This window comes from Propithecus coquereli, unplaced genomic scaffold, assembly GCF_000956105.1.
Source record: "Propithecus coquereli isolate 6110/MARCELLA unplaced genomic scaffold, Pcoq_1.0 Scaffold95, whole genome shotgun sequence".
NCBI classification, from domain to species: domain Eukaryota; kingdom Metazoa; phylum Chordata; class Mammalia; order Primates; family Indriidae; genus Propithecus; species Propithecus coquereli.
The window spans coordinates 8,050,878-8,069,330 of record NW_012155840.1 but is presented as its reverse complement, the minus strand read 5'-3'; the positions used below and the strand labels follow the sequence as shown (position 1 = coordinate 8,069,330).

The 18,453-nt window shown below is 38.0% G+C and overlaps 1 protein-coding gene across 1 annotated transcript; it reads left to right on the top strand.

The window, feature by feature from the left end:
* The first annotated feature begins 4,465 nt into the window (after window positions 1-4,465).
* On the top strand, window positions 4,466-5,029 carry IFNB1 (interferon, beta 1, fibroblast). Its single transcript, XM_012665031.1, has one exon. The coding sequence runs from the start codon at window positions 4,466-4,468 to the stop codon at window positions 5,027-5,029; it is 564 nt and encodes a 187-aa protein (XP_012520485.1).
* Window positions 5,030-18,453: the final 13,424 nt, after the last annotated feature.

The following is an 18,453-nucleotide window of genomic DNA, read 5'->3' as shown; positions in this document are numbered from 1 at the left end:
GTTCTACTTTTCAATATAACTGGGTGTTTTTATTTTCTCATGGCAAAAGTAATACATGCTCATTACCTGTGAAAAAGTTTAAATGTGAATAAAGCAAAAGAAAAGTTAAAATTTAGTAACATTTACAAACTCTCTCAAATAAAATGCACTAAATCACAAAGGTAATGACCTAATGACTTAGTAGCCTAATAACCCTAAGTCTCAGTTATCTTCTTATCATGAGGAAAAACCCACATACAAATAGTTCTAAAGGTACAAAGTAAACAGGGAAAGATTTTTCTTTCTTGCTGCATCCTTACCCCTGAACATTATTCCCTAATTACTATAAATAGGTGAGTGACTGTACTCAGAGAAAAAAAATCATGTACATATATCAGCCTACATATGTATATCTTTTTACTAATTTATAAAACAAATAATAATACCATATCTCTTATGTGCATTGCTCTTTTCATTAACTATATCTGTGATATAGGTCCATAACCCCTAATTTTTCTTTTTAATGGCTGAATAATATTTCATTTTTTCCATACCATAGTATTACTTGATCAACGTTTGTCTTTTTTACTATGACAGTATTGCAATGAACATTTTTATATGTTGTGTGTGTATACAATACACACACACACACTCTGCAGGGATGGTTATAGGTGAATTTGTAGCCATGGTATTGCAAGTTGAAGGGATAATTCCATTGTTTGAAATTTTATATTTTAAAATATACGACCAGTTTCCACATGGTCTTTCCTTGTGAGCTAGTTTGGGTTTTCTCACAGCAAGGCAAGCTCAGGACAGTCAAACTTTCATGGCCAAAGTCTTCAAGAGCAAAATTTCTAGCTAACAAGATAGAAGTTGTACATCATCTTTTCTGATCCAGCTTCAAATATACGCAGCATTACTTCTACCGCAGAACTCAACTCAGATTCAAGAAGAGGAGACTTCGACCCCCACCTCTTGATGGGTAGAGTCAAAGTCACACTGTAAATTATCACATGGAATGGTAGACTTTGTTCAGGCTAATTAAAAACAAAACAAAACAAAACAAAAACCACCTTTTCCACTCTCCAAAAAATTTTCATAAATTTATGCTTCCATTGAGAGCATATTGGAATATACATTCCCTCATACCCCTTGCAAATCTGATTGGAGAAAAATGGTTATCTCATTACTAGTTTAATCTACATTTTTAGATCAGTAACATTAAGCAGATTTTTATATCCTTATTGATCCCTTACATTTCTTTTCTTGGTATCTGGCTATTTATAAACTTTTCTATTGGATTGTTATTAATTTTAGGAGCCTTTTGTAAGTGAGGAAAATTATGCCTTTCTTATTGTACATTATACATATGTTTTTGATACTGCTCTTTCTGACTCTGTTTTTCACTATACTTTAATCTACATTTTTAGATCAGTAACATTAAGCAGATTTTTATATCCTTATTGATCCCTTACATTTCTTTTCTTGGTATCTGGCTATTTATAAACTTTTCTATTGGATTGTTATTAATTTTAGGAGCCTTTTGTAAGTGAAGAAAATTATGCCTTTCTTATTGTACATTATACATATGTTTTTGATACTGCTCTTTCTGACTCTGTTTTTCACTATACTGAAACATAATTTATCTATAGTCATATCTATCAATATTTTCTATTATAGTTTCTGGGTTTTTTATCTTGCTGAGAAAGATCTTCTGTACCCCAATATTATTTTTAATGTATCCATTTTCTTCCAGGTTTTGGTCATTGACCTTATAATTTGTTACATATAATATTATTCTGACCATATAATGTTAAAAACCATCCTCACTTTCCTGGAAATAATTCTCTTTGGCCAATATGCTATTTCTTATGTACTGTTGGATTCTAGTCGCTAATATTTTTTCCCAGATTGAAGCTTTTTCCTAGTGCCAGATTTTCCCAAAACTTCTTATTTCTTATGACTATCTATTATTCAACAAAATGTAAAATTTTTTCTTTTATTTCTAATTGTTCCCTGCATATATTACTTCAATTCTGAGTTTTTCTAATTCCAATTTAGGTTGTTTTATATGATTTCTTAATGTTTTTCAACTCCTTTGATAACAGTATATTACAATTTTGATCTATTTTGTATTCATATATTCCTGGGTTATTTTCATTATTTGTAGAGATATTCCACTCCCTATTCTCCATTTTCTAATAATAACTTTGTATGGGATTTCCTGTCAATACTTTCTGTTGCTGAGTTTTAAAGGAACTTATTTTTCCTAAACTAGAAGTAGTTGAGGGTGGTTTTTCTAACTTCACAGAGCTCCCTCTTCTGTTGCTTTTGTGAAGTGTTCAAAAACATAGCAGCTTTGGGACTTTTTGATAAGGGCCATTCTCACTGCAGTTAAGTGACACCTCCTTATAGTTTTGATTTGCATTTCCCTAATGATTAGAGATATTGAGCACTTTTTTATATGTCTGCTGGCCATTAGTCTCTCTTCTTTTGAAAAGTTTCTGTTCATGTCCTTTGCCCATTTATTGATGAAGTTGTTTGATTTTTTTCTTGTTGATTTTCTTAAGTTCTATATAGATTCATGTTATCAGCCCTTTATTGGATGTGTAGAAGGCAAATATTTTCTCTCCTTCTGTAGGTTGTCTATTGATTCTAATAATAGTTTCCCTGGCTGTGCAGAAACTTTAATTTATTTTTGTTGCTGCTGTGATTGCTTTGGGGGTCTTCTTCATAAATTCTTTGCCTAGGCCAATGTCTAAAAGAGTCTTCCCGACATTTTCTTCCAGAATTCTTAGGTTTAAGTCTGTTATCCACTGTGAGTTGTGTGGATGTGGAGGGATTGTAACACTCTTACACTGCTGGTGAGACTGCAAATTAGTACAACCCCTGTGGAAAGTAATTTGGAGATATCTCAAAGAGCTAAAAATAGAAATACCATTTGATCCAGCAATCCCACTACTAGACATCTATCCAAAGGAAAAAAAGACATTCTATAATAAAGACATCTGCACTCAAATGTTTATAGCAGCACAATTCACAGTTGCGAAGATGGGGAAACAACCCAAGTTCCCATCAATACATCAGTGAATTAATAAAATGTGGTATATGTATACCATGAATACTACTCCACTACAAAAACAACGGTGATCTAGCACCTCTTATATTATCCTGGATAGAGATTGAGCCCATGCTTCAAAGTGAGGTATCAAAAGGATGGATAAACATGCACCACATATACTCGCCATCAAATTGGTACTAACTTACCAACGCTAAGGTGTTCACGTGGTAGTAGTACTCATTGAGTGCCGGTCAGGTGGGGAGTGGGGAAGTAAACCCACAACTAATGGAAGCGGAACACACTGTATGGGGGAGGGGCACACTTGTAGCCCTGACTTGGGTGGGGTAAACGTGTTACGTGTAACCAAAATATTTGTACTCACTAATCTCCTGAATAATAATAATAATAAAAATAGCAGCTTGCTTTCTGAGTTGTTCACCTGCACCCTGGTTGGGGTCTTCTCTTTCCTTGTCTCTGTTGTTTCTATCCTGGTCAAATGCGATTCTACTTGTATCAGTTTCTCCTCAGTGTAGGGCCCTATCCCAAAAGGGAGCTATGGCTGCTTGGTTTGAAAATGTCTCATACCCTAGACTATTTCATTGTCTTTCAGAACTTTCCAAGACCCTCTCACATTTGTCCACTATTGCATTGGATAAAACCCCTTCCAGTTTTAGCTGCTATTCTCTGATTGACTTTTCAGTAAATAAAAGCATCCCTCAGTATTCAACGGGATTAATTCCAGGACCCTCTCCCCCACCAAGATACCAAAATCAGAGGATACTCAAGACCCTTACATACAATGATATAGTATTTGCGTATAACCTACACACACATTCTTGTATACTTTAAATCATCTCTAGATCACTTATAAAACCTAATACATGTAAATGCTGTGTAAATAGTTGTATGACTGTATTTTTAAATTTTACATTATTTTTTATTGTTGTATTATTATTTTTTATTGTTTTGGTTTTTGTAAAAATATTTTCAATCTGCAGTTGGTTGAATCTGTGGGTGCAGAACCTGCAGATGTGGAGCAGCAATTATACCTCTTGGCTGTTCTGAGGCTCTTGACTTCTCAGGTCATTTGCTTTCTTCCAAGTCTTTTTCTTTTTCTTTGCCTTATCAATTCCCTGAAACTTTACAAAACATTAGAGATCCTCACAATTTGTATATCTTTTCCCCTAACATATATATAACATAAAATAGGAGCTTAAATAAAAAGAGTTTTAGAAACTACTAAAAATTTAAATGACATAGGAAAACTGAAAGGGGGAACTGAAAGTGGGAAATTCCTGTGAAATAGAAAGGACCATCTCATATAAATAGGCCATCCCCATGGAGGAAGGACATTCGCACTGCCTGCTTCTGAAGACTGCTCCAGCAGGGGCACAGGTTGGAGGCAACACCGTTCCTGTTTTCATCATGACCAACATGTACATCCTCCAGGTCACTCTCCTGTTGTGCTTCTCCACTACAGCTCTTTCCGTGAGCTACGACTTGCTTCGATTCCGACAAAGAAGCAGCAGTTTTGAGTGTCAGAAACTCCTGCAGCAATTGAATGGAAGGCCTGAAAATTGCCTCCAGGACAGGATAGACTTTGAGGTCCCTGAGGAGATCACACAGCCACAACACCTGCAGAAGGAGTACGCCGCACTGTTCATCTATGAGATGCTCCAGAACATCTTTGGTATTTTCAGAAGAGATGTCTCTAGCACTGGCTGGAATGAGACTATTGTTGAGGACCTCCTTGCTAAATTCTATCAGCAGATGGACCGTCTGGAGACAATCCTGGCAGAAAAACTGGAGGAGGAAAACTTCACCAGGGGAAAAATCAAGAACATCCTGCACCTGAAGGGCTATTACTTCAGGATCATGCAGTACCTGAAGGCCAAGGAGTACAGCAGCTGTGCCTGGACAATTGTCCGAGTGGAAATCCTCAGGAACTTTTTCTTCATTAACAGACTTACAGCTTACCTACAAAACTGAAGATCTCTTAACCTGTGCCTCTGGGACTGTACAATAATTTGAAGCATTCTTCAACCAGCAGAGGCTCTTTAAGTGACTGACAGCTAATGCACTGCCTTTGAAAGAATAATAGAAGACTTTAAAATTTTTACTAATTTATGAATTATTATTTTATTCTTTATTTTAACTTTACTTTGGAAAATAAATTATTTTTGATACAAAAATCAACATGGCAGTTTTAATTTTGACTTGATTTATATAACCACCCATTGCTGAGCACTTATTAGGTGTTCTTTATAAAATGTGCCTGCGAAGTAGTAGAGTTCCTGACTCCTGCCTTTGAGGAATTTAAAATCCAAGGAAGCCACATGGAATATACAAGGTAATAGATAATAAGGAGACCTGAACCTTATAGGGAAATAAATGTTCTATGAGATTGAAAGGGAAGAGGCAAGCAGGAGGCTCTGGGGTGAGAAGCTGGGGTGCCCACTGCTCCTACTTGGTGCTCCAGCTTCTCTGGCTGTAAAGCTAGAATCTGGCTGGCCACCAGGGTAGCCAGAAGAATATGTCAGCTCTTGTGTTCACCCTAAGCCCTCCTCTGTTATTTGGGGGGATACTCTGCTCCCAGAAGTATTTAAAAATATTTGTGTGCCCCTCAAGCTTTAGGCACTTCCAAGACACTGTTCAGTAGCAATTCTTTTATTGTGCTCTTCGTGGGATAGCCAAATTGTGTGGGTCTCTTAGGGGAGCTGAGGATCTCTGTCTGCTGCCAGCGCTACAGGCACCAAAGGAAGAAGAACCCTCTTTATACCCTTGCTATCTGGTTAACTTTCTCCCCAGTTCTTCAAAAAACCAGGTTTGCTTCTAGTCCCCCCTGCCTTGTTCATACAGAGTTCCAGGAATATCCTTATTTGGTTTTCCTGCTGCTCTACATCTCTGAAGCTACAACCTTCCTAAAGCCAAATCCAAGACAGGTGCAGCAGTTTAAGCCCAGTTTTTAAGCCCAGCAAAAAGCCAGAAAAGCATGGAAGAAAGGGAAATTCAAGGAGCATAATCAGGGAACTAATTTTTTCAGGGCTTACACTGGGAAAAGTCAAGCTTTCCTAGGAGTTCTTTAGTCACCTGGCCAGCACGTGCCAACTGGTTAGGTTTTTGTCTTGGTAGTGAACCTCTTGGGAACTTGCTTATTATGGCTATTACTATCATTAGCAGCTGCCATTTACTGAGAGATTCTAGTGAAACAGACACTGTGCTATGCTCCTATGTAGGTAACTGGATTTAATCCTCTTCACAAGTACCCTCAGGTAGGCACAATTACATTATTGCCATTTCACAGAAGAGGAAACTAAATCTCAAAGAGATTTTAGTTACTGCCCCAAGGTGGCATAGTGACCTCATTCACTCCATAGTATGTGGAAGTTTCAGAAAGAAGCACAAGGGGAAGAACCAAAAAAGTCTTTATTTGTATCTAGGCATTTTCTCCTAGATCATTACAGAAATCCGAGTTCCTTTTAAAGAAGTCAGCCTTGGGGAGAAGAAATTTGTCTGTAAAGAGTTCCAGAGAAACTACTTTTGTGCAGACAATAAACTTAGGCCTCCCTGTTCCGGCTCAAGGTGGGTAGCACACCTCTGTGCAACCAAGAAGTGCCATCCTGGTGGGCCCACTGCCATTGACTCCAGCCAGTCAAGTGCCCTGTAAAACAACCGAGCTTCCTTCTTCCCCCAACTCCCCACCTCAGCTCTGCCAAAAGCCCTCTGCAGCTGGGCTCCCTTTTGTCTGGAGTCAAGAACAAGAGCAGCAAGTAGAAACACAGAGTCCTGGCAGTGTCTAGAGCAGCCAAGAGGATGCTAAAGAAGTCTCTCAGGCCGGGCGCGGGGGCTCACACCTGTAATCCTAGCACTCTGGGAGGCCGAGGCGGGCGGATCGTTCTGAGCTCAGGAGTTCGAGACCAGCCTGAGCAAGAGCAAGACCCCGTCTCTACCAAAAAATGGAAAGAAATTAATTGGACAGCTAAAAATGTAGAAAAAATTAGCCGGGCATGGTGGCGCGTGTCTGTGGTCCCAGCTACTCGGGAGGCTGAGACAGTAGGTTGCTTGAGCCCAGGAGTTTGAGGTTGCTGTGAGCTAGGCTGACGCCACGGCACTCGCCCCACGCAAGAGAGTGAGACTCTGTCTCAAAAAAAAAAAAAAAAGAAGTCTCTCAACAATGAGCCCCTACTGTCTGCTGCCTTCTCTGGCTGAACTGCTCAACTGACCCCGAAACTGGAAAGTTTCTGGAAAGACCTGCTCTCTGCCTGTGTGCTAGGGCCAGAAGAACCAGAGAGAGGCTTCCTTTGCAGAATTGTAAATATTGTGTCACAGCTGAGCATGTCAGCTCATCCGGAATACCAAAAGTATAATATGTCCATCACCAGTAGAGGATAAATAACAATTAAAATTCATTCCAATAAAAATGAAGGAGACTAGCCGAAAGGTGTACATTTGCGTATGCTGAACATGTGACTGTGTTTAAAGGTTATGGTAAAATAACAACATAATTTTAGCTGGCACCAGAATACCTCATAAGGAGAACATTCTTTGTTTAGAAAAATATCTCATGAGCCTCTTGAGATAGAAGGTGAGATCTTGAGGTTATGGGTGTAGCAATGCAAAAGATACTGAAACACCTGTAACATGTTTTCGTATATCAGCTGGTTTCTGAGCAGAAAAGAGACAGAGAGAAATCCCCCCAAAGGCCTGGAGCTGTGATGCTCCCTGGAACAAGGCAGACAGTGAAAACCTCTTGGTGGAAATGAACAAAGAACTTTTCAGAACACGATGTCTCACATACAACTTGAAATTGTGTGCACCGATGTGTTGAACTCTTTCTACTATCTTCTCCAAAACTTCAGTAATGATTGCTACCCACAAAATGCCCTTGTATATAGAATTTCTGTGTATCAATCATAGAAAGTGTCCAGGTCTGTGTTTGAAACAGTATAAGAAACAAGCATGGGGTGTCCATACCTTCACAAATGAACCAAATTAGTGGGGACAGAAGGCAAAACTACGACTTTAGAACCACCTTCTCTCTTCACACATCGTGCCTTAGGACTCTGAGGAAATCTCACCGAGCACACTGTGGACCTGGATCGGAAGATGCACCATCTTATCTAGCTCTTGAGAGTAAGAAGACCCTGGCAAACATTTGGGTTACATATAAATATACAGATGTGTCCTAAACACATGAACACGCAGATGCAGAGTACTATCAGTACACATCTGTGTAAAGTCTTTTTTGCAGTTAACAAAGCTGATGTTTAGGCACTGTAGGTGACATTGAACACTTCCAGGTACTTGGATTACATTTGATCAGGGACTTGTTCATAAAATACTCTTAAGAAAGTGAAAAGAACATATTGCAGACTGGGAGAAAATATTTGCAGATCACACATCTGAAAACTCAGTAATAAGAAGACAAACAACCCAATACAAATTGGTGATATATTGGAAGAGACGCTTTACCAAAGAAGATGTACAAATAGCACATAAGTACATAGAGCTTGTAAAGCCTCCCTTGAAGATTTTCGGTGGATTAGTGTCGGGGCTGGGCCTAGAAGAAAAGATGGATGGATGGAAAGAACATGAGCAGGGTGAATGAAGGAAGAGGCGAAAACGCCTGCCCAAAGCTGCTTGTTTGCTGTGTGCAAAGATCAGCAGAAAACAGCTGACCTGTATGGAAGTTGTTAAAGAAATTAGCAATGGCCCTGATCCTTTGCACGTGTCCTTGGAAATAAATACGAGGAGGAAGCTAACTGAGGAGGCCATTTTCTCCTTCAGACTTTGGCCTTTCCCCTTCTCTCTAAACACTATGTGTTTCGAGTAATTATTCATTCCTTCACTACAGAGCTCAGGAGCGAAAAGCAGCCGCTGCTACAGTTTAGGTCAGATAATGAATGTGAAATCGTTGATTACAGAGAAACGCTTCCCACCATGGCTCTTTCTGAGGAAAGGCCACCAGCCCTCTTCACCGAGCTCTAGACGATGCATGTGAGATCCGCCCAGCAGAGATGGTAGGGCCCCGATCGATATGGAGTTTTGTCTTGGCTGGCCTGGCTGTGAGACATAGAGAGAGCCAGCGGTTGGTAGGAGATTCAGAAGGTGAATGACACCCAGAACCAGACCTTGCCAATTGCAGTTATTTTCTCCAAATCTCTTGCACTAATAGTCGTCGAGCCTAAAACATGGACTATTTTATGAGTCCTTTTGTTCTCAATATTAATTGTTGCCTTTAAAATACCAGTTTAATTGTATAAAATTTTCTAGAATAGTTTAAAACAAACCCTCAAATTGGACTAGAAGTGCAGTACAGAATTATACTCTACTAATTTAGTAGGATCAAGTTAATCACTTAACATGTTCATTGACTTGATGGAGAGTACAGGAAATCCCTGGGTTATGGACGACCTGACTTATGGTGTTCCGTACTTACAAATGGGCTCCTGAGGTTTCCAATAAGGATAACTTATAATTAAATAATTAAATTAATAATTTGGAACTAGTTCCTTTCATGCATGTAAACAAACCTGCATGGTATAAGCAGTTTGTTGGAGCAGCATCTTTATGTTGGCAGCTAGTCTCATAGACAGATAGCAAAGCAGCTGATAGAAACACAAGAATCAGAAGATCCAGGGCCAAGAAAGTTGATGACAAAATAATTAGCTGAAGCCTTTCGTCTCGTTGAAGCAGGATTTGCTAAGCTTAGGGAGCAAGATCCTAACATTGAGCGGTTCACAAAGGTTTACCATACAGTTGGTGAGAACATCAGCTGCTACAAGGCCATTTATGATGAAGAAAAAAAAAAGCTGTGCAAACGACCCTAGATACCTTTCTTAAGAAATAGATTTCAGTGTAAGCTCCCCTTCTCCAGCAATAGAATCAAATGCTGATTCTCCAACACCCACTCCATCCTCTCCAGCACCATCTCCATCATCACCTTCCGATTAATGGATTAATAGTTAGCTACCTTCTTGCCTCAAAAATGCCCCTTCCAGTAAGCAAGACATTGATGCAACATTATAGGTGAGTTCTAACCTCTAAAATTCTTTTTTGAAATTTTTCCTATCTTCTACCTAAACTTTTTGTATGAGTTTGTTTTTATGTTCTGTTTGTTTGAACTAAAAGAAAGCACAATAGTTTCTGTAATTTATTACTACAGTACAGGGGTATTATTATTATTACAATATTATACTGTACTATTATTACCACATGAGCCAATATAGTGTTGTTATTGTTATTGTTATTATTATTACAGTATATGCCCTATTCTTCAGGAATCTGAATTACATACAAATCCTGCCTAAAGACATTCTCAGGAACGTATCTTGTCTGTAACTGGGACCACCTGTACTTCAGAAACTTGGTCACATCAAATAGTTATTACCAAATCAGCAAATTCTGTTTCAATTGACATTCTGTTTTGAAATTCCTGCTTTGCTTTATAATTCCCTATGTAGGGTATTCTTAGAAAAGCTAAAATGCATTATTTAAATTATATTCCCCAACAATTAGCCTAGGAATTTAAAAAAATGGAACCCACTTCAAAAGGCCCTTTTAAGAAAATGAAAAGACATGTCATAGACTGAGAGAATATATTTGCAAATCTCATATCTAGTAAAGGAGTTGTATTAATACATAAATAACTCTCAGAACTCAATGATAAGAAAGCAAATAACCCAATAAAAGATAGATAAAACATTTTGACACCTTTTTCACCAAAGAAGGTACACAGATGTCAAATAGGATAGGAAAAGATGATCAACATCATTAGGCATTAGGGTAATGCAAATTAAACCACAATGAGACATCACTACACCATATGAAGCATTGGCAAGGAGGTGGAGCAACTGGAACTGGAGAGTTACAGTTGTGGATCAAATGGAACTCTCAAAAAATGGTACAACTGCTTTAGAAAACTATTTTGCAGTTTCCTAAAAAGGTAAACATATACCTGCCATATGACTCAACCAGTCAACTCCCTGGTATTTACCCAAGAGAAAAGAAAGCTTGTGTCTCCACAAAGACTTGTATATGAATGTTTGTAAGGAGGTTTTTTTAAATTTCAAAATATTACAGGGGTACAAATGTTTTTGGTTACATGGATCACTTTTGTAATACTTGAGTCAGGGCTATAAGTGTGCCTGTCACCTAGATAGTGTTCATTGTACCCATTAGGTAGGTTTTCAACCCTCTGCTCCTCCCCCAGCCCTCTGCTTTATTTCCACTGAGTTTTACTTCCCTCTGTGCACATATGTGCTCATTGGTTAGTTCCAATTTAATAGTGGTGTTTGTTTTTCCATTCCTTAGATACTTCACCTAGGATAATGGTCTCCAATTCCATCCAAATTGTTGCAAAGGGCACTAATTCATCCTTTTTATGGCTGAGTAATATTCCATGGTATACATAAACCACATTTTGTTAGTTCACTCATGAATTGATGGGCACTTGGGTTGATTCCACATCTTTGCAATTGTGAGCTGGGCTGTAATAAACATTCATGTGCAAATGTCTTTTTGATAAAAAGACTCCTTTTCTTTTGGGTAGATACCCAGTAGTGGGATTGCTAGATTGAATGGTAGGTCTACTTTTAGTTCTTTGAGGAATCTCCATACTGTTTTCCATAGAAGTTGTACTAATTTGCAATCCCACCAACAGTGTATAAGTATTCCTTTCTCTCTGCATCCATACCAGCATCTATTGTTTTTGGACTTTTTAACAAAAGCCATTCTAACTGGGGTAAGGTGATATCTCATTGTAGTTTTAATTTTCATTTCCCTGATGATTAGTGATGTTGAGCATTTTTTCATATGTTTGTTGGTTGTTTTTCTATCTTCTTTTGAAAAGCTTCTCTTCATGTCTTTTGCCCACATTTGTATGGGGTTGTTTGGTTTTTCTCTTGCTGATTTGCTTGAGTTCTTTATAGAATCTGGTTATCAGTCCTTTATTAGATGAATAGCTTGTGAATATTTTCTACCATTTTGTAGGTTGTCTATTTATTCTGTTGATTATTTCCTTAGCTGTCCAGAAGCTTTTTAATTTAATCAAGTCCCATTTATTTATTTTGGTTGTTACTATAATTGCCACTGGGGTCTTAGTCATAAATTCTTTGCCTAGGTTGATATCTAGAACAGTTTTTCCTACATTTTCTTCTAGAGTTATTATGGTTTCATGCCTTAAATTTAAGATTTTTATCTATCTTGAATTAATTTTTGTGAGTGGCGAGAGATAGGGATCCTGTTTCATTCTTCTGCATGTGGCTATCCAATTTTTCCAGCACCATTTGTTGAATAGGGTTTCTTTTCCACAGCATATATTGTTGTCTGCTTTGTCAAAGATTAGTTGGCTACATGTGGATGGTTTTATATCTGGGTTCTCTGTTCTATTTCATTACTCTATGCCTCTATTTTTGTACAAATACCATGCTGTTTTGGTTACTATAGCCTTGTATTATAGTTTGAAGTCTAGTAATGTGATGCCTCCAGATTTGTTCTTTTTGCTTAATTAAGATTGCTTTGGCTATTCAGGCTCTTTTCTGAAGCCAAAGTTAGAATTATTATTTTTTAGATCTATGAAATATGATATTGGTATTTTGATGGGGATTGTATTAAATCTGTAAATCACTTTGGGTAGTGTGGACATTTTCACAATGTTGATTCTACCAATCCATGAACATGATATATTTTTCTGTTTGTTTGTATCATCTGTGGTTTCTTTCCTCGGTGTATCGTAGTTCTCTTTGTAGAGCTCTTTCACCTCCCTGGTTGAGTATATTTCTAGGTATTTTATTTTCTTGTAGCTATTGTGAATGGTATTGAGTCTTTGAGTTGACTCTCAGTCTGACTGTTATTGGTGCATAGGAAAGCTACTGTTTTGTGTACATTGATCTTGTAACCTGAGACTTTGCTGAATTTATTTATCAATTCCAGGAGTCTCTTGGTGGATTCTTTGGGGTTTTCTAGATACAAGATCATATCATAAGCAAAAAGCAGTAATTTGATCTCTTTCCTGATTTGGATGCCCTTTATTTCTTTCTCCTGCCTGATTGCTCTGCCTAGGACTCCCAATACTGTGTTGAATAGAAGTGGTGACATGGGCACCCTTGTCTTTTTCCAGTTCTTAGTGGGAATGCTTTCAACTTTTTCCCATTCAGTAGGATGTTGGCTGTAGATTTGTCATATATGGCTTTTATAATTTTTAGATATATTCCTTCTATGCCTAGTTTGTTGAGGGTTTTTATCATTAAAGGGTGCTGAATTTTATTGGATGCTTTTTCTGCATCTATTGAGATGATCTTATGGTCTTTGTTTTTACTTCTGTTTATGTGGTGAATCACACATATTCATTTATGTGTGTGGAACCATTGTTGCATCCCTGAGATTACCCAAAAACTACTAAATATATATTCTTCCCATCAGCACATGGAACATTCTCCAAGGCTGATCATATCTTACGCCACAAAACATGTCTCAACAAATTCAAAAAAATAGAAATGATACCATGTATCTTCTCAAACTACAGTGAAATAAAACTAGAAATCCACTCCAAGAGAAACAGTCAATTCTACACAAAGTCATAGAAATTAAACAACATGCTGCTGAACAATTATTGGGTCAATAATGAAATTAAGATGGAAATCAAAAGATTCCTTGAATTGAACAACAAAGGGGACACAAGCTCTCAAAATTTGTGGGATTCAGCAAAAGCAATCCTAAGGGAAAATTCATAGCCTTAAATGCCTACATCAAAAAGACAGAAAGATCACAAATTAACAATCTAATGACATATCTCTAGGAACTGTAAAAGGAAGAGCAAACCAAACCCAAAGCCAGCAGAAGAAAAGAAATAACTAAGTTCAGAGCCAAACTAAATGAAATGAAAAACAAAAACAATACAAAGAATCAATGAAGCAAAAAGTTGCTTCTTTGAAAAGATAAATAAAATTGATAGGCCTCTTGCTAGATTATCCAGGAATAGAAGAAAAAGGACCCAAATAAGCTCAAAAAAAAATGAAAAAGGAGATATTAGAACTGATACCACAGAAATATGAAACGTCGTTCATGAATATTATGAAAATCTCTATACACATAAACTGGAAAACATAAAGGAAATGGAAAAATTCCTGAAAGTACACAACCTCCCAAGATTCAGTCAGGAAGAAATAGAACTTCTGAACAGACCAATAATGAGAAGCAAGATTGAAGCAGTAGTAAAGAAATCTTCCAACCAAAAAAGGCCAGGACCAGATCAGATGGATTCACAGCTGAATTTTACCAGACCTACAAAGAATTGGTACCCATACTGCAGAAATCATTCCATGATATCGAGAAAAAGGGAATCCTCTCCTCCTCATTCTATGAAGCCAGTATCACTTTGATATTAAAGCCAAGAAAAGACACAACAAAAAAAAGAAAACTACAGACTAACCTCTCTTATGAATATAGATGCAAAATCCTCAGTAAAATACTAGCAAACCAAATTCAACAGCACATCAAAAAAATAATGCACCATGACCATTTAAGGAGCTTTATTTGTAATAGTCCAAAATTGGAAAAACCTCAAATGTCCATCACAAGTGAATGATTAAAGAAAGTTAGTACATCCATAAAATGGAATATTATTCAGCAATGAAAAGGAATGAAATACACAACATCGAAGAATATCCAAATAATTATGTTGAGTATAAGATGACAGACCATTAAAAAGTTCTATATTGTCCCATTTTATATAACATTCTAGAAAGAAAATTTATATTAATGGATATTTAGGTTGCTTCCATCTTCTGACTATTGTGAATAATACTGCTATGAACACGAGTGTACAAATATCTATTCAAGCCCCAGCTTTCACTTCTTGGGGTATATAACCAGAAGTGAAATCACTAGATTGTATGATAATTCTATGTTTAATTTTTTGAGGAATCATCAAAGCAACTATTTTTAAGTTGTATCTTCATAATGGAAATATTTGCAATGATAGCATAATGCAGACACAACAGCAATAGCTACATTTCTTAAGGACTTTCTGCAAGGGATTCTGCTGAGAGTGTTCTATATATCCTCCTGAGAACCCTATGAGGAAAGTATTGTTCTCTCCTTTTATTCATAATAAAACTGAGGTTCAACAGTGTTAAGTAACTTGCCAAAGTCCACAGTAGGTAAAGAAGAGAGACATATTTGGAACCAGAAACCAAACTCTTCACTACTTATAATCATCTACTACCACCCAAAATGTTATTTTCATCTGACTACATATCATGTATATTGTGATTTAGAGAAGGACCAAGAAGCTCTATAGCCTGGTGGCTCACACCATGGCATTACAGGTCCTGCCTTTGCACCAAGTGCAGCACTAACCTCCAGTGGCTGGTGGGGACTTTTGCAGAAAGGGCTGCTGTCCTCACTCAGCAGTTGCTCTCCCTTTCATCCCCATGCACACCCTCCTCAGACTCTCTTTCACTCTTTCCCTCCCCTCGCCCAACCTTTCTCTGGGGAGAATAGCAGGAAATTCCCACTGCTCCCTCGTCAGACTCTCCTGAGAATATTTTCTCTAAAGGTTGCCGTAATCAACTGTCTGAATCATGAGTCATCATCTTCCCTGGCAAGGCTGCATTTCCTTCTCTCAACCACTATGATTTTATCCCCATACTAGCAAGAAGGCCTTGCGTGCAGTTTCCCTCTCAAGTCTGACACAAGCTGCTTTTGTTATCTCATAGGAATTTTAAAAACTAAAATGGCCTACAGTGTTTAATGGAAATACACAGCAAATTTCTCTTTCCCTTCACTTTTTAATTTCTTAGCTCATTTTCTTTTTTTGTGAAAACCTAGAGGTAAAACAAATAATGTTCAAAGCAGAAGATGACTTACTAATCCAGAAATACATGAATTGAAAACCTATGAATTTAAAAGTACAAATATTTTTAAAAAACAAAGTTTGCTATACTATAAGGGAAAAAGCACAGGGCATTAAGTAATACAAATCTGAGAGCTAATGTAGGTTCTGCCACTTCTAACTATATGATCTTGGGCAAGTTACATAAATTGGAAATAACCATACCCCAAACTCTTCAAGATTGCTGTGAGAAATAAATGCGACAACAAGATGTATGACTTGGTCCAGCACAGGGCCTTGCCCATAGAAGATGCCCAATGTTTAACTTAACTTAAAAGTGAATAAAAAGTATAGAAATTTCTTACACAAAAACAGATGGGCTTCTGGAGCACTCTTCCCTAAATCTCATACAAAAGGCAAGTTCTTAGTAACTGGACAGTTGATAACAATGTTATTCTCGTAATGGGATCTAAATGAATGTAATTTTTACCAAAGTCATATTTATAGATATTGGGAAGGCATGTTTAGCATCTATGATTACAAAATATAAATAAGACATTTCTAAAATTCCCATTTCAACATTTCCATAAGTGGGCCCTGGAAGGTTATTTAAGAAGCAAGACCAATTGTTTCACAAATATTTGAAATGTCAAGAAAAAAGAGGGGTAGGACACACAGCCTCACGGTGTGGGGAACAGTGATCAGGAAGGAGAATCAGTCTTTGTTGATCTCCTATGATGTATTTGAACTGTGTTCAGCTACTTACATATTACACTGGACATCTCTTGCTGCCTGTCTGGCACCTAGGGCCAATACTTACAGCTGTGAAAGTCAGGGAATGACCAACTCTGGGACTAGGCATCTTACCCAGGCTGGACAGCTAAGAACACTAGCATCTCTGTGGCCACCATGACTGGTCAAGAATAGACACATGACCCCAAAAGAGCCCATGAGCGTGACAGGAAGAACACTTGCTGGAATACTGGGGGAAAGGGGAAGTGGCAGGTGCTTGGTCCAGTGTAAGCCTGGAGCCAGGATGGCCACATTCAACTGTGTGGCTTGTGCCCAGCACACCTCTAGATAGTGTCCTTCTGTGATAAGCCTGACCTGGTACCACACTGGAAGTTATGCTTAAAGAATAAAGTCAACTCAGTTTAACAATAACCCATTACCCTTGGACCAACTTAAAGGACAGCAGATGGGAAAGATAGTCAAAGATACATTCCTGAAAATATTGTTTTAGCTATACCTGAAGCCAGGTAAATTCCTAAAATGTTTCTGAGCCTTGAAATAGTGTTAAAGGGGACTGGAAAATAAACTAGAAATCTACCCACCTACTCACTAACATCTCTCACCTTTTCAAGCAATCCACCTATATGCTTCTTCACCCTAAATTTTGCAAAGAGTGTTCCAGATAGAGCTACCCATCCTTAGAGGTATGCAAATCCCACGCCTGACTGGCCCCTTCCTTCCCCTTCCTGTGTGACTAATTATGGTCAGCAATTTATGAAGCTGCCTACAACCTCACTAATGAGGGCTTTAAATCTGGATTCAGCTGAATCTCTAGAGGAAGGTAACTGGGCTTCAGAGTCAAACTGCCTTCACATTTCTATTAAAAGGTGTGTCCTGGAGACACATAGTTTTGTCCTTCAACAAACATTTCCTAAGTGTGCACTGAATACCAGACCCTGTGCTAAGCACTGGACTCACACAGACAAACAAGATATACACATTCTTCTCAAGAAGTTCATTTTCAAGGGAAGGAAACAGATAAGTATATGACTAAAGATGACAGCATGATGATAAATGTCATTCTAACACCATGAGCAATTTCCTATGGAAGCCCACATGAGGGTGCGATTTATTCTATCTGATGGGATTTGAGCGGCCTTCATAGAGGAGTTAATATTTGAACTTGAAGAATGGTAGCATTTTAAAATAAAAAGAATGGGAGAGAGGTCATGTCAAAAAGGAGGAAAATCTAAACAGTCACAAAAACACATGACCTATTCAAGGAATGCCACAAAGTACAGTGCAACTAGACAGTAGGTATTGGGTGAGAGTGGGAAGGAAATGGAGCTGAAATTCGAGTTGGGAAGGATGCTGAGGGCCTAGAGAGCTGGGTTTTTAAGCTAAGGATTAGCAGGGTCAAACCCTTGTTTGAGACAGGAGCCTCTGGCCACAGCTAGAAGAGACAATTGGAGCAGCGTGAGCCTGGGCGTGGAAAGGCTGCCAAGCGTCTGAGCAGGAGGGGTCAGTTTATAGACACATACCATTGGAATTCAGTTCTTTGTTAACCTCTCAGCCTTAATATGCCCTTTTCTCTTCATGGTCACAACTTAACTCCACAGAGATGAATTTTTGAAAAGACTGAAATTGCAAGTGTCAATCAGACCGAGAAGCAACAGTTAGTGTTGTGATGAACCACTTGTATAGCCAGAGAACCTCTTCTCCAGTGGCAGAGTGTATTAGTTTGCCAGGGCTGCTGTAACAAAGTACCACACACTAGGTAGCTTAACACAATAGAAATTTACTGTCTCACGGTCCTGGAAGCTATAAGGCCAAGATCAAAGTGTCT